Below are 18,721 nucleotides of genomic sequence, written 5' to 3'. Positions count from 1 at the left end.
GCAGACTAAGACCCTGCTAAGACACCTTGACTTCCAAGTGGGAAAACCTCAACTTGAGAAATTTGAAAAGAACATTAACACCAATAAGCATGCTAAAAACGTGGTCAGATACATTCTCTGAAAAATCTTTTTGAATTTTCCTCTGTGGATACCTCAGATTCAACCACATCAGGAGTGGCCTTGTGCACAAAAATGATGTATTTCCAAGTTTTAAAGGTAAAGATATTCCATCGGGGTGTGCATCCCATTCTATTTCTAACTGCGGTTTAAAAAGGAAAATAAACAGAAAAAATGGTGGGTGCAAAAAAAAAAAGAAAACAAAAAAAAAAAAAAGAAAAAGGAAGAACCTCTATAAAAATATCAATAAAACGCCCTCAGAGAATTTTGAGAACACAGAGCCACGGGGCCTTTAACGAGGACAAAATCAGACTGGAGAACTATGTTGAAATGCTGAATGCCTCAAAGGCTTACGCTTGCTTACTCTGAACTGAATACAGCCAAGGAAAAAATCGCTAATGGAAAAGGCTTTAAAACTTAGTTTATCACAGTTTGTGCTAAATGTAACACCCACTTTAGATTTCATTGCTATATATTATAATGCAAGGTATCATTTTGACTAAGTTGTTTCTATTACCCTGTTTTATGATGATCGAGCCATGTAGTGATATCTCGTTAGTAAATACTATACACTCCCATGTGGTTAATAAATCAAGAGTGACATTTCAATCCAGGGTAGTGTGAAATCTAATTTTGCAAAACAGTGATTATTTTTAGTGTAGAGAGAGATGTAATTCCAGTGTTTCTTAAGAGTGGTAAAAGTAGAGGCCACCCAAAAAGGGAAATTACAATCTAGCATGGGGGTGGGGGTCCCTACAGAGGGGAAAGAGTAGTGTCTGGAAAAATGTGATCACCTATTAGTATCCTAGAGGGAAGGCGGGAGACTACTTTTCTTGCTGGAGTCAGTAGAGATAGAGATGGAATGCTCACCCACAAAAATTGAAGATGAAAAGATGAAGTTGGTTGCCTGGAATCCTTAATAGTACTCATGCGCTGGGATACATGATTAATGGGTACAGATAATAAGAGCTTAATAGTAGTTTCCAGGAATGCTGCAGGTTTGTTGAACTATCCTTAAAAAAGGAATTTCTAAATAATTTAAAGCGGATGTGATCTGCATCCAAGAAACTTGGTTTGTGAATGATTTTGTGCTGGGTGGATTCTTTGTGCTCAGTTGCTGGAAGGTTGTCCTTTTCAGTAAGAATCATGCCAGATGTGGGGTAGCTATTCTTCTGAGAAGTATTCTTAGTTGGAACTATTGTAGTTTCACAGATCCTCAAATCTGTTCCAGGCTGTACATTTTTTTGTGGGGCAGAACATGCCTGCGGAAGTGTCAATTTTATTGGTAAATGAATATATTCCTCCTGACCCCATGTATAATACCCTTCTTTCTGCCCTGTTCTTGTTCATAAATAAGGTTGCAGACTAGGTAGATGGGAAACAGATTCTATTAGTTGGGGATTTAAATTTTGAGTATCTAATTACGCAATTATCCTAGTTACGGATTTCGAAAAATAAGCTTTAAACATTGCACCAGCGTGCTTTCCTGCATGTACAACAACTGATGAAAGAAGTTTTTACTCCTGGACCTACGTAGGAAAAATGAGTGCAGGATAGTAAATGGCAGAAATGAGTTTGACTCCCCGGCTATTTTTACTCATAAGTTGGCATCTGAGCGGACTATATTTGACTATCTTATAGCATCCTACACAGTATTTAAGTCGATCTTGGAAATAAATTACCATTATTAATTAATGATATGATTATCTCTGTTATCATAAAGCTTTGGGAAATAGGCAGAACTCACTGGAGAGCAGTTCTGATTAACAGATTAAAAAGACTGTTAGAAGTAGTTATGAGTAACAACGATTCCTGGAATGCTGATGCACTTCTTTTATACACTCAGACCAGGTGACTTGTAAGTCAGGATGTTCAAAGAGAGAAGCCTGTTCATTTTAAAGTCATGCAGCAGCCACTCTCTGCCTTAAATTTAAAAGAAATAGACTAGTTAGAATGCAATTCACCTCTTTCTCGAAGGAAAATTAATAACTATCCTAAAAAAAGGATGACAACGCCTAAAGGAGAGGGTGAAAAAAGATGAGTTTGATCTAAGTGGATAGAACTCAGAGAGGAAGTAGCCTTCTTTAAAGACACAAGGAAATTCTGGGAAATTACTTTAAACTGATGTAGGACGAGAGTGAGGCCCGCCCCATTCCTATAAAAGAAGGACAATGGAATAGATTTATCTCGGGGTTATATATCGCAAATGATGTGGAGGCTCCACATACTCAGGAGGTCCTTTCTTGCTCAAATTTGGAGCTAGCAGTTTATAGTCCTCCCTCAGCTGTGCAGATCAAGGAACTAATTTGATCTATGAGAAACTTGGGCCCGGTAGGCCCAGATGAAGTCCCAATATCTGCTATAAAAAGAGAGATGAAACTTTGGGCAAACTATTTGGCTCCTATTTTTGAGCACTGCTACTCTCTTGCTGCAGGTACCCCATTATGGTTGGGGAGTGTAAATGTTCCATTACATAAAAGGGGAGTTGTAACTTACTAAATAACTATAAACAGATTGTCCACTTAAACGTGGTAGGCAACATTTCTGCAAAAAGTATTCTGGAATTTCTACACTCCTGGCTGGAAGCCGAAAGGGTTATTCCACTACAGCGGTCTCGCTTTAGGGAACATCACTCCACATTAGATAATATTTCTGTTCTTCAACTGTTGACTGACAAACATGTTAAAGTCAGAAGTGCCTGACATTATCCAGCTTTTATTGATATTTCCACAGCATTCAAAAAAGTTGATCGTCCCACGTTGTGGAGAAAGTCACATGATCTTGGTATGCCGGAGACTTCTTATATTGAATTATTTCATTACATTCTGCTACCTGGTGTCAAGTGTTGATGGGGAGTAACAATGGTTTTTCATCCATAATTCCCACAAAGATGGCCTGAAACAGGGTTGGCTCCGATGTTGTTCTCTCTTTACATTTCTGGCTTACTCCTTTATCTAGGTAATAGCTCTGGTGATCTGCCAAAAATTGGAGAGCGGTCAGTGTTTTGCTTGCTATATGCAAATGATATTGTGGTCCTGGACTTAATGTCAACGTGCTTGAACAGCCAACTATTGTCTCTTCAAAATTTTGTGACTCCACACTTTTTGCGAATTAATGTTTCTAAAAGTAAGATTTTGATATTCAATGATACAAAGCTTCGAAAATATCCAAACTGTAATTGGCACCTCAGTGAAGTTAGAGGTTGTGAAGTCGTATCTTTTTTGGGGGAAAATGATGTTGAGTAACTGGACTGCTTCTGATCACATTTCCCATAACATTAGTAAGGCCAAAGTACAGGCCAATGGACTAAAGGCCTTTTACAATGCGGTAGGGAAACAGCGCTTTGTGCACCTACTTTCATTGTATAGGGCAAAAATCCCTTCAACCCTACTGTATGCAATCACATTTATTGAAGTGAGGCAATGGCCTTTTTTTAGCCAGGACAGAAGGGCTAATTCTGAAGAAATTATGTGGTTTTAACACGCGTGCAACTATTTCTGCAATCAGATCAGAGTTTGGGAGAATGCATTTGTGGAAGGCCTCTTGGCAGTTATTCTTTGGGGTCATAGACTGCTGAGAAATGAAGTGATGTAATTAAGAAACCTTATGCGCACAGACATTTTTGAAATAAGAAAACAAAAGTCTCTTATGCTTTAAGTGTTTTAAACCAGGAGCTCTTATACTCCTGGGTCTCAACAGCAGTTAAAAGCTTTTATTGAGAATACCTCTCCTAACATAAGCTTTTGCGTAGATTCTGAATATTATGAGAAGCAATGTAAATTTAAGGTGATAGTGTGTTCTGCCTTTCTGTGAAAGCCACAGCAATATTTGACATGGAGCATTAACCATGGTGTTAGACTATCTTGGTCCCTGTTGTGCTTTGATATTTTACGGCTAAAAGTTCTAACTGCTAGTTGGTCGGGTTTGAACAGCAAGGATAGAGTATGTCATTTTGGTAACTATAATGTTCAAAATTTAAAATGTGCTATTTATTTGCCCTGCACTGCTTCTCTATCGCCATAAATTATTTAGACCCCTTCTTTGAAATATGAGGTCTGAAAAACAGATGAAGCTTTAATCTTATTATTCTCTTCTTCTAATGAAATGTTTTGTATGCAAGTTTTTACATTTTTAAATGCTTCTTACACCTGTATTTAATATGATGTCAGTTATTTATCAATGCTTTTGCTTTTGAAATACAAGGTCCGAACAATTAATGAAGTCTTAAAGTTATTGTTTTCTCCCCCAAATTACATGTTTTGCATGAAAGTTTTTTTAAATGTCTCTTCCATTTGTATTGAATATGATGTTTCAGCTATTAATGTTTTTCAACAGCACAATTTTTTAGATTTTACTTATAATTGTATTTATTGTTGTAAAAATGCCTTTCTTCTTTTTTTCATTGATCTTGTGGAACTCAACAGAGTTCCAAATCTTGAAATAATAAAACTAACTAGTCACAAACACTAATAGGTATATTGAGTAGTTTTTGTTTAAAGGGAGCAAGGTCGTTTTTTTACTTTGGTGATATGTTTGTAAGCTTTCATAGTGCCAACTCCGTCACTGAACATACTCTTGTACTTGGCAATCCATGATACCTTGGCATCTAAAAGTCAGACTTGGACTTTTAATGATTTTAATCAATCTGGATGCCTTTTCATCTAAGGACAAAATAGTCACAGTCACAACAAAATTATTTCCAATTGCTTACTCCTGTTTGAGGGAATGCATACGTTAACCAAATGTAATCATCAGCTTTTAAGTAAAGAGGTTAATATTTTGTATTTTGTTGATGTAAAGTCCCAGAGCATTCTTATTCTTTAGATTTACTGGAAGATGTTAGCAATTACGTGCCACCCAAAGAAGGTGGCAACCTGCTTGAGGGGCAGCCACCAACTCTTTGGCATGATCTCTTTGTATAAACAGCAAATCTATTTGCAAAAGGGCTTCAAAGGGCCAGGTCTTGTGCACACGAATTGCTGCATAAGCACTTAAATATTATGTTGGAGCCAATTCAATATTGCCAAGATCTGTAACCATGCAGGTTCCAGGACACTATCAGCAATCTGAAATCCTCACCTCAGCAGGAGTCATTACTAGGCTCTCTACCAGGCCTGCCCATGTGAATGTCATGATTCAAGACCGAATATCACCAACATGCAAATAGGGGGTGGTTTTGAAGACGATTGTTTTACTTCCATTATTTGCAATGATTGCCTGAATTTACTCATGAGTACATTCTGTATCAATATCTTATTTATGTATCATATATATAATGGTTTCAGCTTGGAGACATAACCATTCAATCAAAGTACAAGTAGTTCATAAACATGACAATTCACAGTGTAAGAGACCGAGTGAAAACTTCTATTATGGTTGCCGTGTGGGAGCTAAAAAACTAGAGCTTTTGTACTATCCTGAGAATTAAAAGGTGGTAAAAGCAGAATTATGAAAACGAAGATATATATTGATTACAGGTGAGATCTGCATGGATTAAAGTTCCTAGATTTTTCACCACCTTAGCATGACATGGAAATATATTAAGAGAGGATTGCAAGAGGAAACACTGCATTGTAATGTTTTTAGCAAGAAGACCACCCACTCTAGTTATTGTGCACAACCTCCAGTAAACATAGACCTTGCTTTTAACTCAGATGATGATACTATCAATAAATAGTATATATATATATATTATATTGGGAATGAAGTATACAGGTTGCTAAAGTGTTGTACAAAGGATGGCTCTGGTTTAGTCTATAAATGTGCCAGCATGCTACACTGCTCATGGAGAGGCCATGCTTCTGTGCTGCATGGTCTCTCAACTCCCATTTAAAAAGCACACTCCTAAGTACTTTTGTGGAGAACAATAACTAATATCTACTTGTGTCAATGTGGCCCAGGTGATTTTTAAAAAAAGCCTCCGTCAACTCCTTCATAGTTGGTTGGCAGATATATACACAAAGCAAAGGCCCACTCTAACAGAGCAGATTCAATCCTCATCAACAAATCCCAACGCAGGTGCTTTAAGCTAAAAGTAATACTAAATAATTTGCTAACACATTTGCAAAAACGAATTGAAAGTTTATACATGAATCTGGGAGGACTGATGCATTTCGATACAATACTTTGGAATATCTTTGTTTTGGAGTAGTGTCAGAAAGATGCATGCATGGTACACAAATGTTAAAGTTATCAGGCTGGCTAGAAGTCACTCGAAAATAAATACGACAGACAGTAAGTAATGTTTTTGGAGTACTAACAACAAGATTGGCTTGTTTACTGGAGGGGACAGAGTTTAATCATTCAAGTAACTGCATTGCATGAGTCAATTTTGCTGGACTTCGAAGGGGCATATAGGGGGTTATTCTAACTTTGGAGGAGGTGTTAATCCGTCCCAAAAGTGACGGAAAAGTGACGGATTTACCACCAGCCGTATTACGAGTCCATTATATCCTATGGAACTCGTAATACGGCTGGTGGTATATCCGTCACTTTTGGGACGGATTAACACTCCTCCAAAGTTAGAATAACCCCCATAGTGTACTGTGCAAATCTCACATTTCAATAAGGGGGAGCCATGAAAAATTAGGAGACTAAATAAATAAGAACACAAAAGAAGAAATGTTGAAATCACATAGGCAGGCACAACTACAAATTGCCCTTAGCAAAGAGTGCTGAGAGGATGGTGGGGAAAACATCTTGTCTGTAAATAAACGGTATTGTAGCTGTGAATGGTAAAGAGACGCCAACTGGCAAGGTACAGCGCTCGTCTTGAACATATTGAAATATTTAACGCTTATTAAAATTCTTCATATATCTATTTCCCCTTCAATTAATCACATAATATTACATATTTATGGATGTTAATTCATCTAAATTGTTTCCAACAGCACACCAGACGTAAATTACCTTCCAGGTTATTAAGAATCTCCTCTTCTTCTGGAGAAATGATCAACCAGTTGATGGGAACAGAAAATACATCTTTATCAGTCTGAAAAAGAATTTTGGAAACAAATGAATTTTTAATAAATACACAAGCAAGTAAATTAAGTTAGTCAGTGTGTCATGTAATTCGTCACTCTTCCCACAAAAAAAAGCCAACAAACTGGGAAAGCCACACTGAAAACTGAGATGCCACTGTTTAACTCTGCGCTATGCTGAGACCAGATATTATTATAGGGCTGTCCCAAGGTCAATACATCTTTTGTCATGCGTGTGAACAGGAACTTGACAGTTAGGTCTCCTTTGCAAGATGGCCTGCAAATCCATGTAGCAATGTACAGAATAAACAATGTAGCGAAGTATAAAACGTATTGTGCTTTACAAGGGTGTCTGCATGAGGAATTCACTAACCACCAACTTGAGATGAGCTACCTAAAATTCAGGAAATCCTTGATCACTATATCATTCGGATATCATTTTGATAATCCTTTTGCCCCAGGAGCAGTAAACTGCAGGGTCATCCTCGCCCTACTGGTCAGATGCCTAAACTGGTCTGCACTTTACATCTGGACTGCTCGACTTCTGAACGTCCCAAGAGTTTAAACCAGTGTGAACTCTATAATGGGATCATTATAAGACATTGTTAGGAAAGATCTGTTTGGAACACATTACTTCATATAGCAACTTCCATTCAACTATTTGCAATGCACGAATACCTAAATAAATGACACCCCAGAGGTTCCAATATGCAAGATGACTAACTTGAGAAAATAAGAACAATATGCTACTAAAGTGAATGTAATGGGCTATGCTACAATTCAACAACAAAGGACCCTTAAATCTACATTTATTTGAAAGCATTTAATCTTTTACAGATTTGCATGGTCGTTCGCTTAGATTACTAACTTTTAAGCACATCCAAGGTTCATTCAGTTATTTAACAAGATTGTTTTTCAGCACCACCTCTCTCACTTAGATCCCTACTTTAGCAAATTCAATGAAATAGGTATCATTTTTTCTAGGACTTCCACAAAGCTGCATTACAGACTTCTCCAATCAGTTGTTAAATACAATACAACCTTGGTTTTGTTGACACTTGGAAAGATGGCCATTACTTGCTTGAAAATTACATGCTGGCTTTTATTTTATGTGTTGATCTAAGATGATTAATATGCCTTTTCCTGTCCTAATTTACCATTCCAAAGGAAAGTTACGTAGGAATTTTTACTGGAAGAGTTAAGGTTGAATCATAATGATCTTTTGAAAGTAAGCACAGAGAGTTCTTAGTGGATGTCCCAGGATTGGTATATCATGCCTGTCTCGTCATGATGGGGGTCCCGGGGACATGGTCCATCATGGCCTCCTGAACTTGCCTATCATGCATGTGAAAAAAGGAAGAAAATGAAAGGCATATAAAAATGTATTCTCAAACATGAGCAAACGTTTCATCCATGCATACCTCTTTTGCAATCCAAATGTAAAGTCTTAGCACTCAGATTCTGATGCTGAGTCAGGTGGAGCGAAATTGCAACATGGAATTTCCAGCACCTCATTCACCTGATTTTTCTGGGTTTTGGAGAGCTATATCCAATTCTTGCAACTGATAATTCAAGCCAGAACAATGACATGAGGCTTTAGCTACAGCAGCAGCCAAGCCTCCGTCCCCATTTTTTATTACAGAAAAAAATCTTACTTTTCTCTCCCCGCCCTCCCTCTCTACTCCCATACAGGTCCCTATATACATTTACGAGAGCATGTGGCAAATGTATAGTGTTAAAATCTTTGGATTTAGAAATTCAGTATGGCATGACAGCTGGAAAAATCTGTCCTCCATGGTAATTCCTCATTTCATGGAGACTTAATCATAGCTGAACAGTACTGGTGCAGATTTACTGTACAGTAAATGTAAAACAGCATGCAATTGTACCATTACCATGCAATTTGTGATCAGGTCTATAGTGTTTTCTGTTCTTGTGAACAGTCGAGCTTTAAAGTGCTATTGTGACAAAATATTTCCTCTGTATTGTCTTGATGAAGTTCCCATTCTTGGTAGTTTCCTCAAAAAAGACTAAGGATGACTGATTTTACTATCTTTATACCTGGCAGATGTTATGAACTCAAACTCGCACATTACACACTATGAAAACAAAACACTGATTTCAGACAACACTGCCGACCTTGTGCTCCCTTATTTCTTTGTGTGGCACATTAATTGGTAAAATATACTATAATTTGTAACATCTTTTATATTTGGGCATAAAAGCATTCAGGACAAACCATACTGCTTTCAGTTCACGCACACCAGCAGTCAAGGGTTTTTCCTGTGAAATCTGCGTTGCTCTAGCGAATATTCAACTTGCAAGTGTGCTTGTGTCTACTAGGAATATATTTGATTTGCATGTGTGCTTCTAGGGAAGTGCCTAATGCTTTGAAATCTTGTTCTCCAAATATCATCCTGCTCCACGAAGCATCTCACTTCACTCACCACCAAACCAGGACTTTCTTCGTCTGCAGAGTATTTGTCAGAACGTTCTCTGAGCTTGTGGGGACTAAATCCACTGGGATATAACTGCTCCTAGAATACTGTGGTTTGTAGTTTGGAAGCATGAAGGCATGCACTTAGATAACAGAACTCCTCCACCATCATCAAACTGCTTCTACTGAAATCCGCAGGTCGCCTGTAACAACAGTTTCACTGCTTCTTCACAAAGATGACTGCATGACGAGGACTGGATCCCGTGGGATGACCCAACTCCGAGTGACAGCGGCAGAATAAAGACATTCTCAGGTCACAATCCGCTACAGCTACAACTAGAGTGGGGGCTGCTAGACTGCCGGTCCCTTCCTGGTGACTGTAACCGGCCTTACTTGAGGACCAGGCACTGCGAGCCAAGATAGACGAAACACTGATAGAGTACTTCACTGAAAATTGGGGCACATCTACTTTTAAGCTCATTGACTGGGAGGTGATGAAGGTAGTGCTATGGGGTCACTTTATCCGCACATGGGAGCAAGGGGGGCAAAACACAGGGACTTATAGCAAGCAGAGGCTTCTCTGAAACCTCTGGAAGCCGCTGTCAGGGACAACCCCACTGCATAGGCAGAACAGAACAAGGCAGTAGCTACACACACAAACCTGGTGGAGCAACTGCGTTGCGTCGACTTTAGGTCGTACCAGGCTAAAATCTATGCTGACGATGACAGGGCCAGTCGCCTGTTGGGTTGGTTACTGTGTATCGCTGATTCCCCCTCTCCTATTGTGAGGATTCGCATACAGCCGACAGAGTTCGCTTTGCAGCAATCCCAGATACATGTTGAATTTACATCACATTACAGCACACTTTATAATCCCTTGCAATTGACCAACACAAAAACATACGAGGGTTCTTAGCTGAGGTGGTACTCCCTACGTTAACACCCGCAGAGAAAGACGACCTCAATACCCACCTCACATTAGGTGAGGTTAAGGGATCAATCTGGGGTCCTGCCACTCACAAAAGGCTGGATCTGGACAGGCTTCGTATCGAATTTTATCAGGCATACAAATATCACCTTGCCCTTAAATTACTCAAACTGTATGAAACGGTGATAGATGAGGGCCGTTTACCACAGAGCATGCAGGAGTCCCTCCCGAAGCCAGGTAAAGATCTGGAGGGACTTGCCTCCTACTGTCCGCTGTCCATGTTGGGATCAGATTACAAGATCGTAAGCAAGGTCTTAGCGGGCCGTCAGTATGGACATGAGACGGTTGGTGCACCCAAATCAAAATGGGTTTATACCCGGAAGATTCACCACACTAAACATTTGTCAGTTGCACAGAGTGATGGAGCTGGCTCCACCCCAATGGCAATTCGCAGCATGCATGGAATTAGATCTAGAGAAGGCATTTGATATGGTGAAATGGGACTCTCTCTTTTCAACATTGATGAAATTGGGCTAGAAGGGAGGCTTCAAGCAATGATCTGGTTACCCTATGTGGATCCGATGGCGTGGGTCAAAATTGGTACATGTGTGTCTACTCCGTTCCAGATCAAACGTGGGACCCAGCAAGGGTGCCTGCTCTCTCCGCTGCTATTCGCTCCTGCCATGCAGGCTTTCGTACAAAAGCTGTGTCACTTGGGGAATGGATGGGGCAATCTGCTATTCCAGGAGATGCACATTGTCTCTCTGTAAGAGGGTGATGTCCTGATTTACATCTGAGATTTAGGGTAGGCATCGAGCACATACAGATGCTCCTGCAGGACTGTTAAGCAGTATCAGTGCTCTGGGTACACTGGGCTAAACACTGCTTATTCCAGTTACACCCACATTGCCCCCCACAGGACTTCATCATAGAGGGTCATCGGTTGAGTTAGGAGTCTCGGCCATTCAGATACTTGGGCATTAACGTATATCACAACAGACAAGATCTCCTAAACAGTAATTTTACGAAGGCTGTAACATCAGTGAAGCCTCAGATGGCCTTTTGGAGCATACTCCCACTCACAGTCTAGGTTAGTGTCACTTGCGAGAATGGTGATACTCCCTCGCCAGTTATATTTCTTCCAAAATCTTCCGTCAACATTCCCAGGTCCACCTTTCGCGCTCGGAACTCTACTATGGGGTCCTTCATTTGGAATAAGGGTCGCTGTAGGGTAGAGCTTTGGAAGTTACAACTTCCCATCACAAAAGGGGGTTTGGGCGCTCCCAATCTCGAGCATTATTACCTAGCCTCACAAATGCAGTGGCCCACATATTGGTTGGCTGGTCACTACCTTGAGGAGTTGTCCTCTCTGGACCTGGCAGGGGTGCAGGTGGACCTCAGGAGTGGATTCCGACCTCGTGCCACCCCCCCCCCCACTGGGGCGAATAGTCTACTAAGGATTGCATGCAACAGCTTTCAATTTAGGCTGAAGTAAGTGCCATGTATGCCACTTTACTCACCGGCTATCCCATTGGGGTCGATATCCAGTTTCCTTAGGATACTGGGAGAGGCAGGAATGAATACATAAGCAGAGGCTGGAGTGGACATTCTGGGTTTACTATTTCACAAGGGCTTGCTGCTGACACACGAACAGCTCCGAGATGAATAGCATCTGCCTGAGGGGCATATCCTGGAGCATGCACATCTTTTGGTGAAAGCAGTGAGACACAGAGCCGGACTCTCACCCATGAATCCACTTACTGTACACCATGGGTGAGGGGTGCAAATTGTTAACATGGTTTGCCCAGGCATTTGCACAAGCTGTGCATGATCCGCTTGTCGCACCCGTAGAGAATGGGAGGGTGATCTGGGTAGGGAAATTGCTATGAAGGATTGGGCAAAAATCATTGAGTACCCAAGACAGGTGTCTCGAAATGCAAAGTTTCAATATATTCAACATAATATATCGCACAGAGCGTATCTTACACCTGCTTCTCTTTCCCGAATGTTCGGTTTCCGTCTACATGCCCATGGTGACAACAAGCAGGAGTGGATATCAAACATGTTTTGTGTCTGCCCGGTTGTGGTGGAGTACTGGTCTTGGATATTAGTTGAAATAGTGTGTTTATCGGATCGCACAGCCCTGCATTTGATGGAGGGGGCAATGTTGAGCCTTTTCCACAGGTCACTAGCTGCTATAGCCAGCAACAGGTTTATAGACCTGGCGCTGCTTCTGGCCTGCAGGATAATTACAATACACTGGAAATCACAGACATTCCACAGCACGGCACACTGACGGGCAGCAACACTTAAGTGGTGGTGGTGGGGTTGGGGGTGAAACAGAGGCAGTGGCCCTGATGCAAGAAGAGAAAAGGGGTTTACAGAAATATCCCATTGCCACGGCCTGGGAAGCACTTCTCAGTGATTTGCACTCCCACCCAGAGGTACCTATTAACAATTCACAGGAGGATACATGAGACCCATCTTACACCCCTGCCCCCTCCTTACATCTTACACTTCACACCACAGTCAGAACAAACATTCTTGAACTGTGCGTCATTCTGGATGGATCTATCATACTACTCATAAAATTACCCTAAAGATCAACCCTAAGCAGGTTTTATTTTCAGTTACATTATAAATGTATGTTAAAGCATGAACTGTTGCCCCTGTAATGTATCTGGTGTTTCATATGACATGCCTGAGAATGGTGTGTTAATGCTCCCATAGATTCTGTCACCAGTTTGCTTTTTTGTATGGAACTGTACTTCAATAAAAATGGTTCACAAAAACATGTCTGCATGACCAAAAAGTTACTTAGCTTCAGTAACAATCTTTCTGGTGGATACTCCATCTATCTACAGATTCCTAACTTTTTGAATACCCTAGGCATCAGAATGGATATGAAAGCTTTTCAATAGCTCTGCATACTGGTATGGGACATTGACTCAATCTTGGCACCATAAACAATGCCACTATGATGTCACTGGAGCCATTAAGCGCCCCTGCAGACACACTGCCATACATTTTTTACATGCCTTTGAAGCACACACAATGAGAATGACATCAAATTGAGAAGGTACAGTGCAAAACCTAGACATGGGACCTTATTATGATAACTATAACAGAATACAGGCCCTTATTACAGGGATAAGGGTAGGGTTGTTGAGGATGCACAGGCAGCTATAGTATCCACCAAAAACATTCATATCAGTTAGCAACATTTTTTCCGTTAATTACTTCTATCTGCAGATTCCTCACCTTTTTTTAATAGTTTGCCATTAAAGTACCCTAAGATGGGGTGCGTTTGAAGGGTTGGTTAAAAAATCATGAAGGACTGAGTGTGCTCAGTGGCTTCTCTTCAAACCTCCGAATCCAAACAGAAATGTTTTGTGAAGATGTGAAGGGAAGCCCAAGGTTGTTGCTTTGCACATCTTGCTACATCTCTTGCTAGAGCTAAAGTAGATGTCTTCACCCTGGTGGAAAGAGTTCGCTAATGCCCTCTGGATGTTTCTTCTGAGCTAAATCGTGACACAAGATGATCCACCCTGACAAAGTTTTTTTCTGGATGGCTTTGCCCTTGATTTGCCAGTATCGCCTATGAAATGATGGCTGTCAAACTGGAAGACCTTGGTACAGTCAACATAAAAGCTGACCGTTCTACTGGTAACCAGCCTGTTAAGACTTTATCCCTCTTCAGTGGGTTGTGGAGAAGGGTCAAAAGGGTAGGCAGAGAGATAGACTGCAATAAATGGAAGGGTGTGACCACATTAAGCAGGAATTCAGCCCTGGTTTTAAGACTCAGCTTGTCAGAAAAGAAGGAAGTTAGAGAGGCTTGATGCTCAGTGCTTAATAACTCACTGACACATCTCACCAACATAATGGCTATTAGAAAAAGTCTTATAATAAGTAGCAGAAACTACAAAAAAAGGTTTTTTTTTAAATGTGAGAACGAGATAAAGATTTCACTGAGGCCTTACAAAATGAGACGGGGGTAACATGCTGGTGAGGCCTTTCAGAAACCTCAAAACTATGGCTGAGTTGATCAGAGACTGCTGGTCTGTAGGAAGGACAAAGGCTGATAAAGCAGATAAGTAGCACTTCACTGTACCTATTGTGTAACCTTGTTGATTTGGCAACAGGGCAAAGCACAAGATGTCTGACATTTGGGTCTTAAGAGGCTCAACTGAATTGCCTGAATGTAAGGAAATGCATCTTTTTGCGTAATTAACCCCAAACGTTTTGGATTGATGCTTCTGGGTTTTCAAGTCAGAGTGCATTGAGGCCCGTTAACCAGACCTCAGTTCCAGTGGTCTAACCTTTTACAAAATGTATGTTGAATTGGCTACTCCCAATTGGCATGAGCTAACTTACTTATAAGCCACTACTATATAGTACCAAGGACACACAGGGCCTGTAACTAAAGTGTCAACTCAGGGCTACTGCACTGATTGTGACTCCCTGAGTGTGACAAGGTACACCATGAACTGCAGCTTGGAAGAACAGTTGTAAACTGCTAGTTTGACTTGCCATTTAAATCAATGGCAAAGCCCACACTTCCCTTAACCATACATACACGTCTCCCCTAATGAAGGCCTATCGAGCCCTAAGGCAGGCCTATCGAGCACTAAGGCAGGAAGCTTTATATTATTAAGTGGAACTTATATTTTCTTATGTCCTAATAGTAAAAACTCTAAACTGTTGTTTTTATTGTGGAAAGGCTAGTAGTCAGACTGGCCAGTACAGAGTTACAGGCTGACATCTCAGCCTTAGAAGCATCTGATTGGGAATTTTAAAATTAGTACTTCAAGGTATGAATCGTGGCATTAAACATGACTTGATGCCCAAGTCAAATTCAATGTCACCTTTAAGAAAATGTAACTTGGCCAGAACGTGGCCAGGCTTTTGCCCAATTTTGTCCAGTGAGCATTCACAGCTGCTGACCACCAGACAGACTTCTGCCCTCCTGAGGAGGAGTGTAAGGGACTCCCAAATACAGGAACGATAGAGGCTGGCCACAGAGGGAGGTTCCCCCCACTCGCAGAAAGCCACACAGGGTGGTGGATCATAAGTCCAGCTTCAAAGGAGAAGCTGCATTTGATGGATAAATTGCAACCACACTTAAGAGGGGCTGCCCCTTTTAAGTAGACAGGTTGGCAGTGGGCACAGAGAGGAGAAACCAGTTGCCAAACTGTTTTTCCGTGGGCATGTAGACATAGGTAGCCACAATTTTAGGGTGGGCTACCAAGCTACCCACACTGAGAGAGGGATTCAGAGATCTTGAGAGTGAGCAGAAAAGTGCACTCTGGGATTGCTAAGATGCCACACATAGCTGGAAGCCGTCATAAGGTGGGAGTGATCATCATACCCAATTGACTAATGCCCACATAATCCTCCAAGGGCACTTTATGGGCATAAACATGGTACCACTAGCACCCTGAATCTCAGATCATATCTGGACTGTTGCGAAAACCAAAGAAGGGCTGCCCTGCTGACCCCTGGATCTGGCAAGAGAGGCTGCATGAGCTGCGGGACTGCACCTGCGGCTCCTTGGCCTACCACTGTACTGGACTTCTGCTTGCTTAAAGAGGGCTTTGAGAGACATTGACCTCTGTGGGCAAGTCACCCTCATCTCATCCATGGACCGAGAAGTAACCCCAGGAAACCCCCCGCTGACCACACAGAGCATCTTTCAGCATCATCAGCATCCTGTATCTTCAGCGACATGACCCCTTCATTGAAATCTAGGGTGGTCCTTGTGCAAAGTGTGGTACTTGACTTGAGGCTGCTGGTGACCAGGTAACTGTCCAAATACTCCTTACTGCCCCCTGACCTTCTCCCTGTCAGAATTAGTCACCTAGTCTGGGTCAGAGGGCCTCATTCGAAGAGCCATGTCTTGAGGTTCTTCCTGAAGATGGTGAGTGATGTTGCTTTGTCTGAGGTGAATGGGTAGATTGTTCCAGCTATTGGCTGCGTCGTAGGTGAAAGATCTTCCTCCGACTGTGTTTTTCCGGATGTGTGGAACAGTGGCTAGTGCCTGCTGGGCAGATCAGAGGGGTCTGGCGGGGTTATGGTAAGAGATGCGATGATTTAGGTAGGCTGGTCCGATCTTGTGAAGGGCCTTGTAGGTGTGGGTGAGTAGTTTGAAGTTGATTTGCTTCTCCACCGGGAGCCAATGGAGGAGTCTCAGGTGTTGGGAGATGCATTCCTGGTGGGGGAGGTTCAGGAAGAGTCCAGCGGTGGCGTTTTGGATGAGTTGTAGTTTCCTGATGTTCTCTGTCGTGGTGCCTGCGTAGAGTGCGTTGCCGTAGTAGTCGAGCTTGCTTGTGACTAAGGCGTGGGTGACTATCTTGCGGCAGTCGTCCGGGATCCATTTGAAGATTTTGCGGAATTGGCAGAGGGTGTGCCAGCAGGAAGAGGTGACTGCATTTACCTGTCGGATCATTGTTAGGGAGGAGTCGAGGATGATTCCCAGGTTGCAGGCGTGGTCAGTCGGAGTAGGTGGGACAATGAGCTGGGCCACCAGGAGTCATTCCAGGCTGAAGTGGAGTCTCCGAAGATGATGAGCTAGGTCTTGTCTGAGATAAGCTTGGGGCAGCTCTCCCTCATCCAAGCGGCGACAGCTTTCATTCCAGTGTGAAAGTTCCTCTTGGCTTTTCCGGGTCTTCAGTGAGGGATATGAATTGTGTGTCATTGGCATATGACACAATGCTCATTCCGTGGCCTCTGACGATGGCTGCTAGCGGGGCCATGTAGATGTTGAAGAGCACTGGACTCAGGGAGGATCCCTGAGGGACTCCGCAGCTGAATTCCGTTGGTTTGGATATGAAGCATGGGAGCCTGACTCTGTTCTTCCAGTGAGGAAGGAGTGAATCCAATGCAAGGGCTTTCTGCTGATTCCTACCTTGTGGAGTTTGGGGCATAAGGTGCTGTGGGAGACGGTGTCTAAGGCTGCTGAAAGGTTGAGGACTATGAGTGCCGCAGTGTGGCCTCAGTCCAGGAGTCTGCAGATCTCATCAGTGGCTGCAAGAAGAGCTGTACTGCTTGCTGTTGTTGCTGCGGAAGCCAGACTGGGAGGTATCCATAAATCTCACGAACACTCTGGTGGATTCTGTTCATTTTGGCGTCTAAAAATGTATAAGAATGTCATCTTTTTTTATACATTGATGTCTGATGTCTTTCGAGTTGTGTGATTTTCTTAGTTTGTTGTTTGGTGCTTCTAAATGCTTCACACCAGTTCCTTTATTTAAGCCCTGCTTTTACAAACAGGCCTGAGTGAACCCAAGACAGTTTTGTGAGTGTATTACAAGGTGAGGTCTTACAACCACACAATGTAATACACCACAATCCTCACACTGAACACCACATGAGGAACCACTTTAGGCACTTAAGACAATAGCAACCACTTCAGGAGGGAAATAAAAAAGCCTTCAAATTTCCTTTCTTAATTGCCAGGCATAAAAGTGAAGGCTCAGGACGTTGGGATGTATCACCTGCCCCACTTGATTGCAAGAACAGGTCTGTCCTGTGAAGGACACAGGGCAGGAGGCAAAAGGAAAAGTGCATCAGGTATGTATACCACACTCTTCTCAGACAGAACGTGGGCTATTAAGATAACTTGGGCCCTGTCTAGGTCATTTTATTTCAGTAATCTATGAATCAAGAATATGGGAAGAAGGATGTAGTTAAGTGGAAAGCTCCACCTCCCCCGAAAAGCGTTCCCCAAGACTGCCTGCAATGGCTACTGGAAGGCAGAGAAGTGAAAGCAATGGGCTTTGTTGCAAATGGCAAATAGGTTCATATGAGGAGTGCCTCAAAGGCATATCAGACCACCTCTGAGGAAAGCTTTCACTTGTGGGCGGCAAGGTGATGCCAACGCAGGCTATCTGCTCGGACATTTAAAGTACCAGTGAGATGGTTGGCAACCAGCCAGATCTGGTATATCTCTACCCACGAAAAAGGGCCAGAGTCGTATTACTTCTAGACAGAGAAGGTGTGACCTCACTCCCTTCTGCTTACTAATGCACCATATGGCAGTCATGTCTGTGAAAATTTGGACAGGTCGACCACAAACGCATGACTAGAAGACCTTGAGCAACAGCCAAATCTCCTGCAGCTCCAGCAGATTGATATGCAATATCTGCTCCACTGGATAAAAAGCCTCTGATCCCCAGTTCCTCCAGATGCACTCCCCAACCTAGAGAGGAAACACCCATTACCACCATGGTCACTGCTGGTAGAGCCTGGAAGGACATCTGT

The 18,721-nt window shown here is 42.2% G+C and overlaps 1 protein-coding gene across 4 annotated transcripts in view; it reads right to left on the bottom strand.

The window, feature by feature from the left end:
* The window catches only part of ACD (ACD shelterin complex subunit and telomerase recruitment factor), a 501,602-nt gene that overhangs the window by 238,261 nt on the left and 244,620 nt on the right, over positions 1–18,721 (bottom strand). For all 4 annotated transcript variants that reach the window (XM_069217682.1, XM_069217690.1, XM_069217698.1 and 1 more), the window contains exon 10: positions 7,027–7,108. In XM_069217682.1, coding sequence (XP_069073783.1) covers positions 7,027–7,108 — 82 coding nt within the window. The remainder of the gene's footprint in view (positions 1–7,026; positions 7,109–18,721) is intronic.

The sequence above is a fragment of the Pleurodeles waltl genome, chromosome 2_1, assembly GCF_031143425.1.
Source record: "Pleurodeles waltl isolate 20211129_DDA chromosome 2_1, aPleWal1.hap1.20221129, whole genome shotgun sequence".
Lineage (NCBI taxonomy): Eukaryota > Metazoa > Chordata > Amphibia > Caudata > Salamandridae > Pleurodeles > Pleurodeles waltl.
The sequence above is the reverse complement of the archived record's forward strand: the minus strand, read 5'-3'. Positions and strand labels throughout refer to the sequence as shown.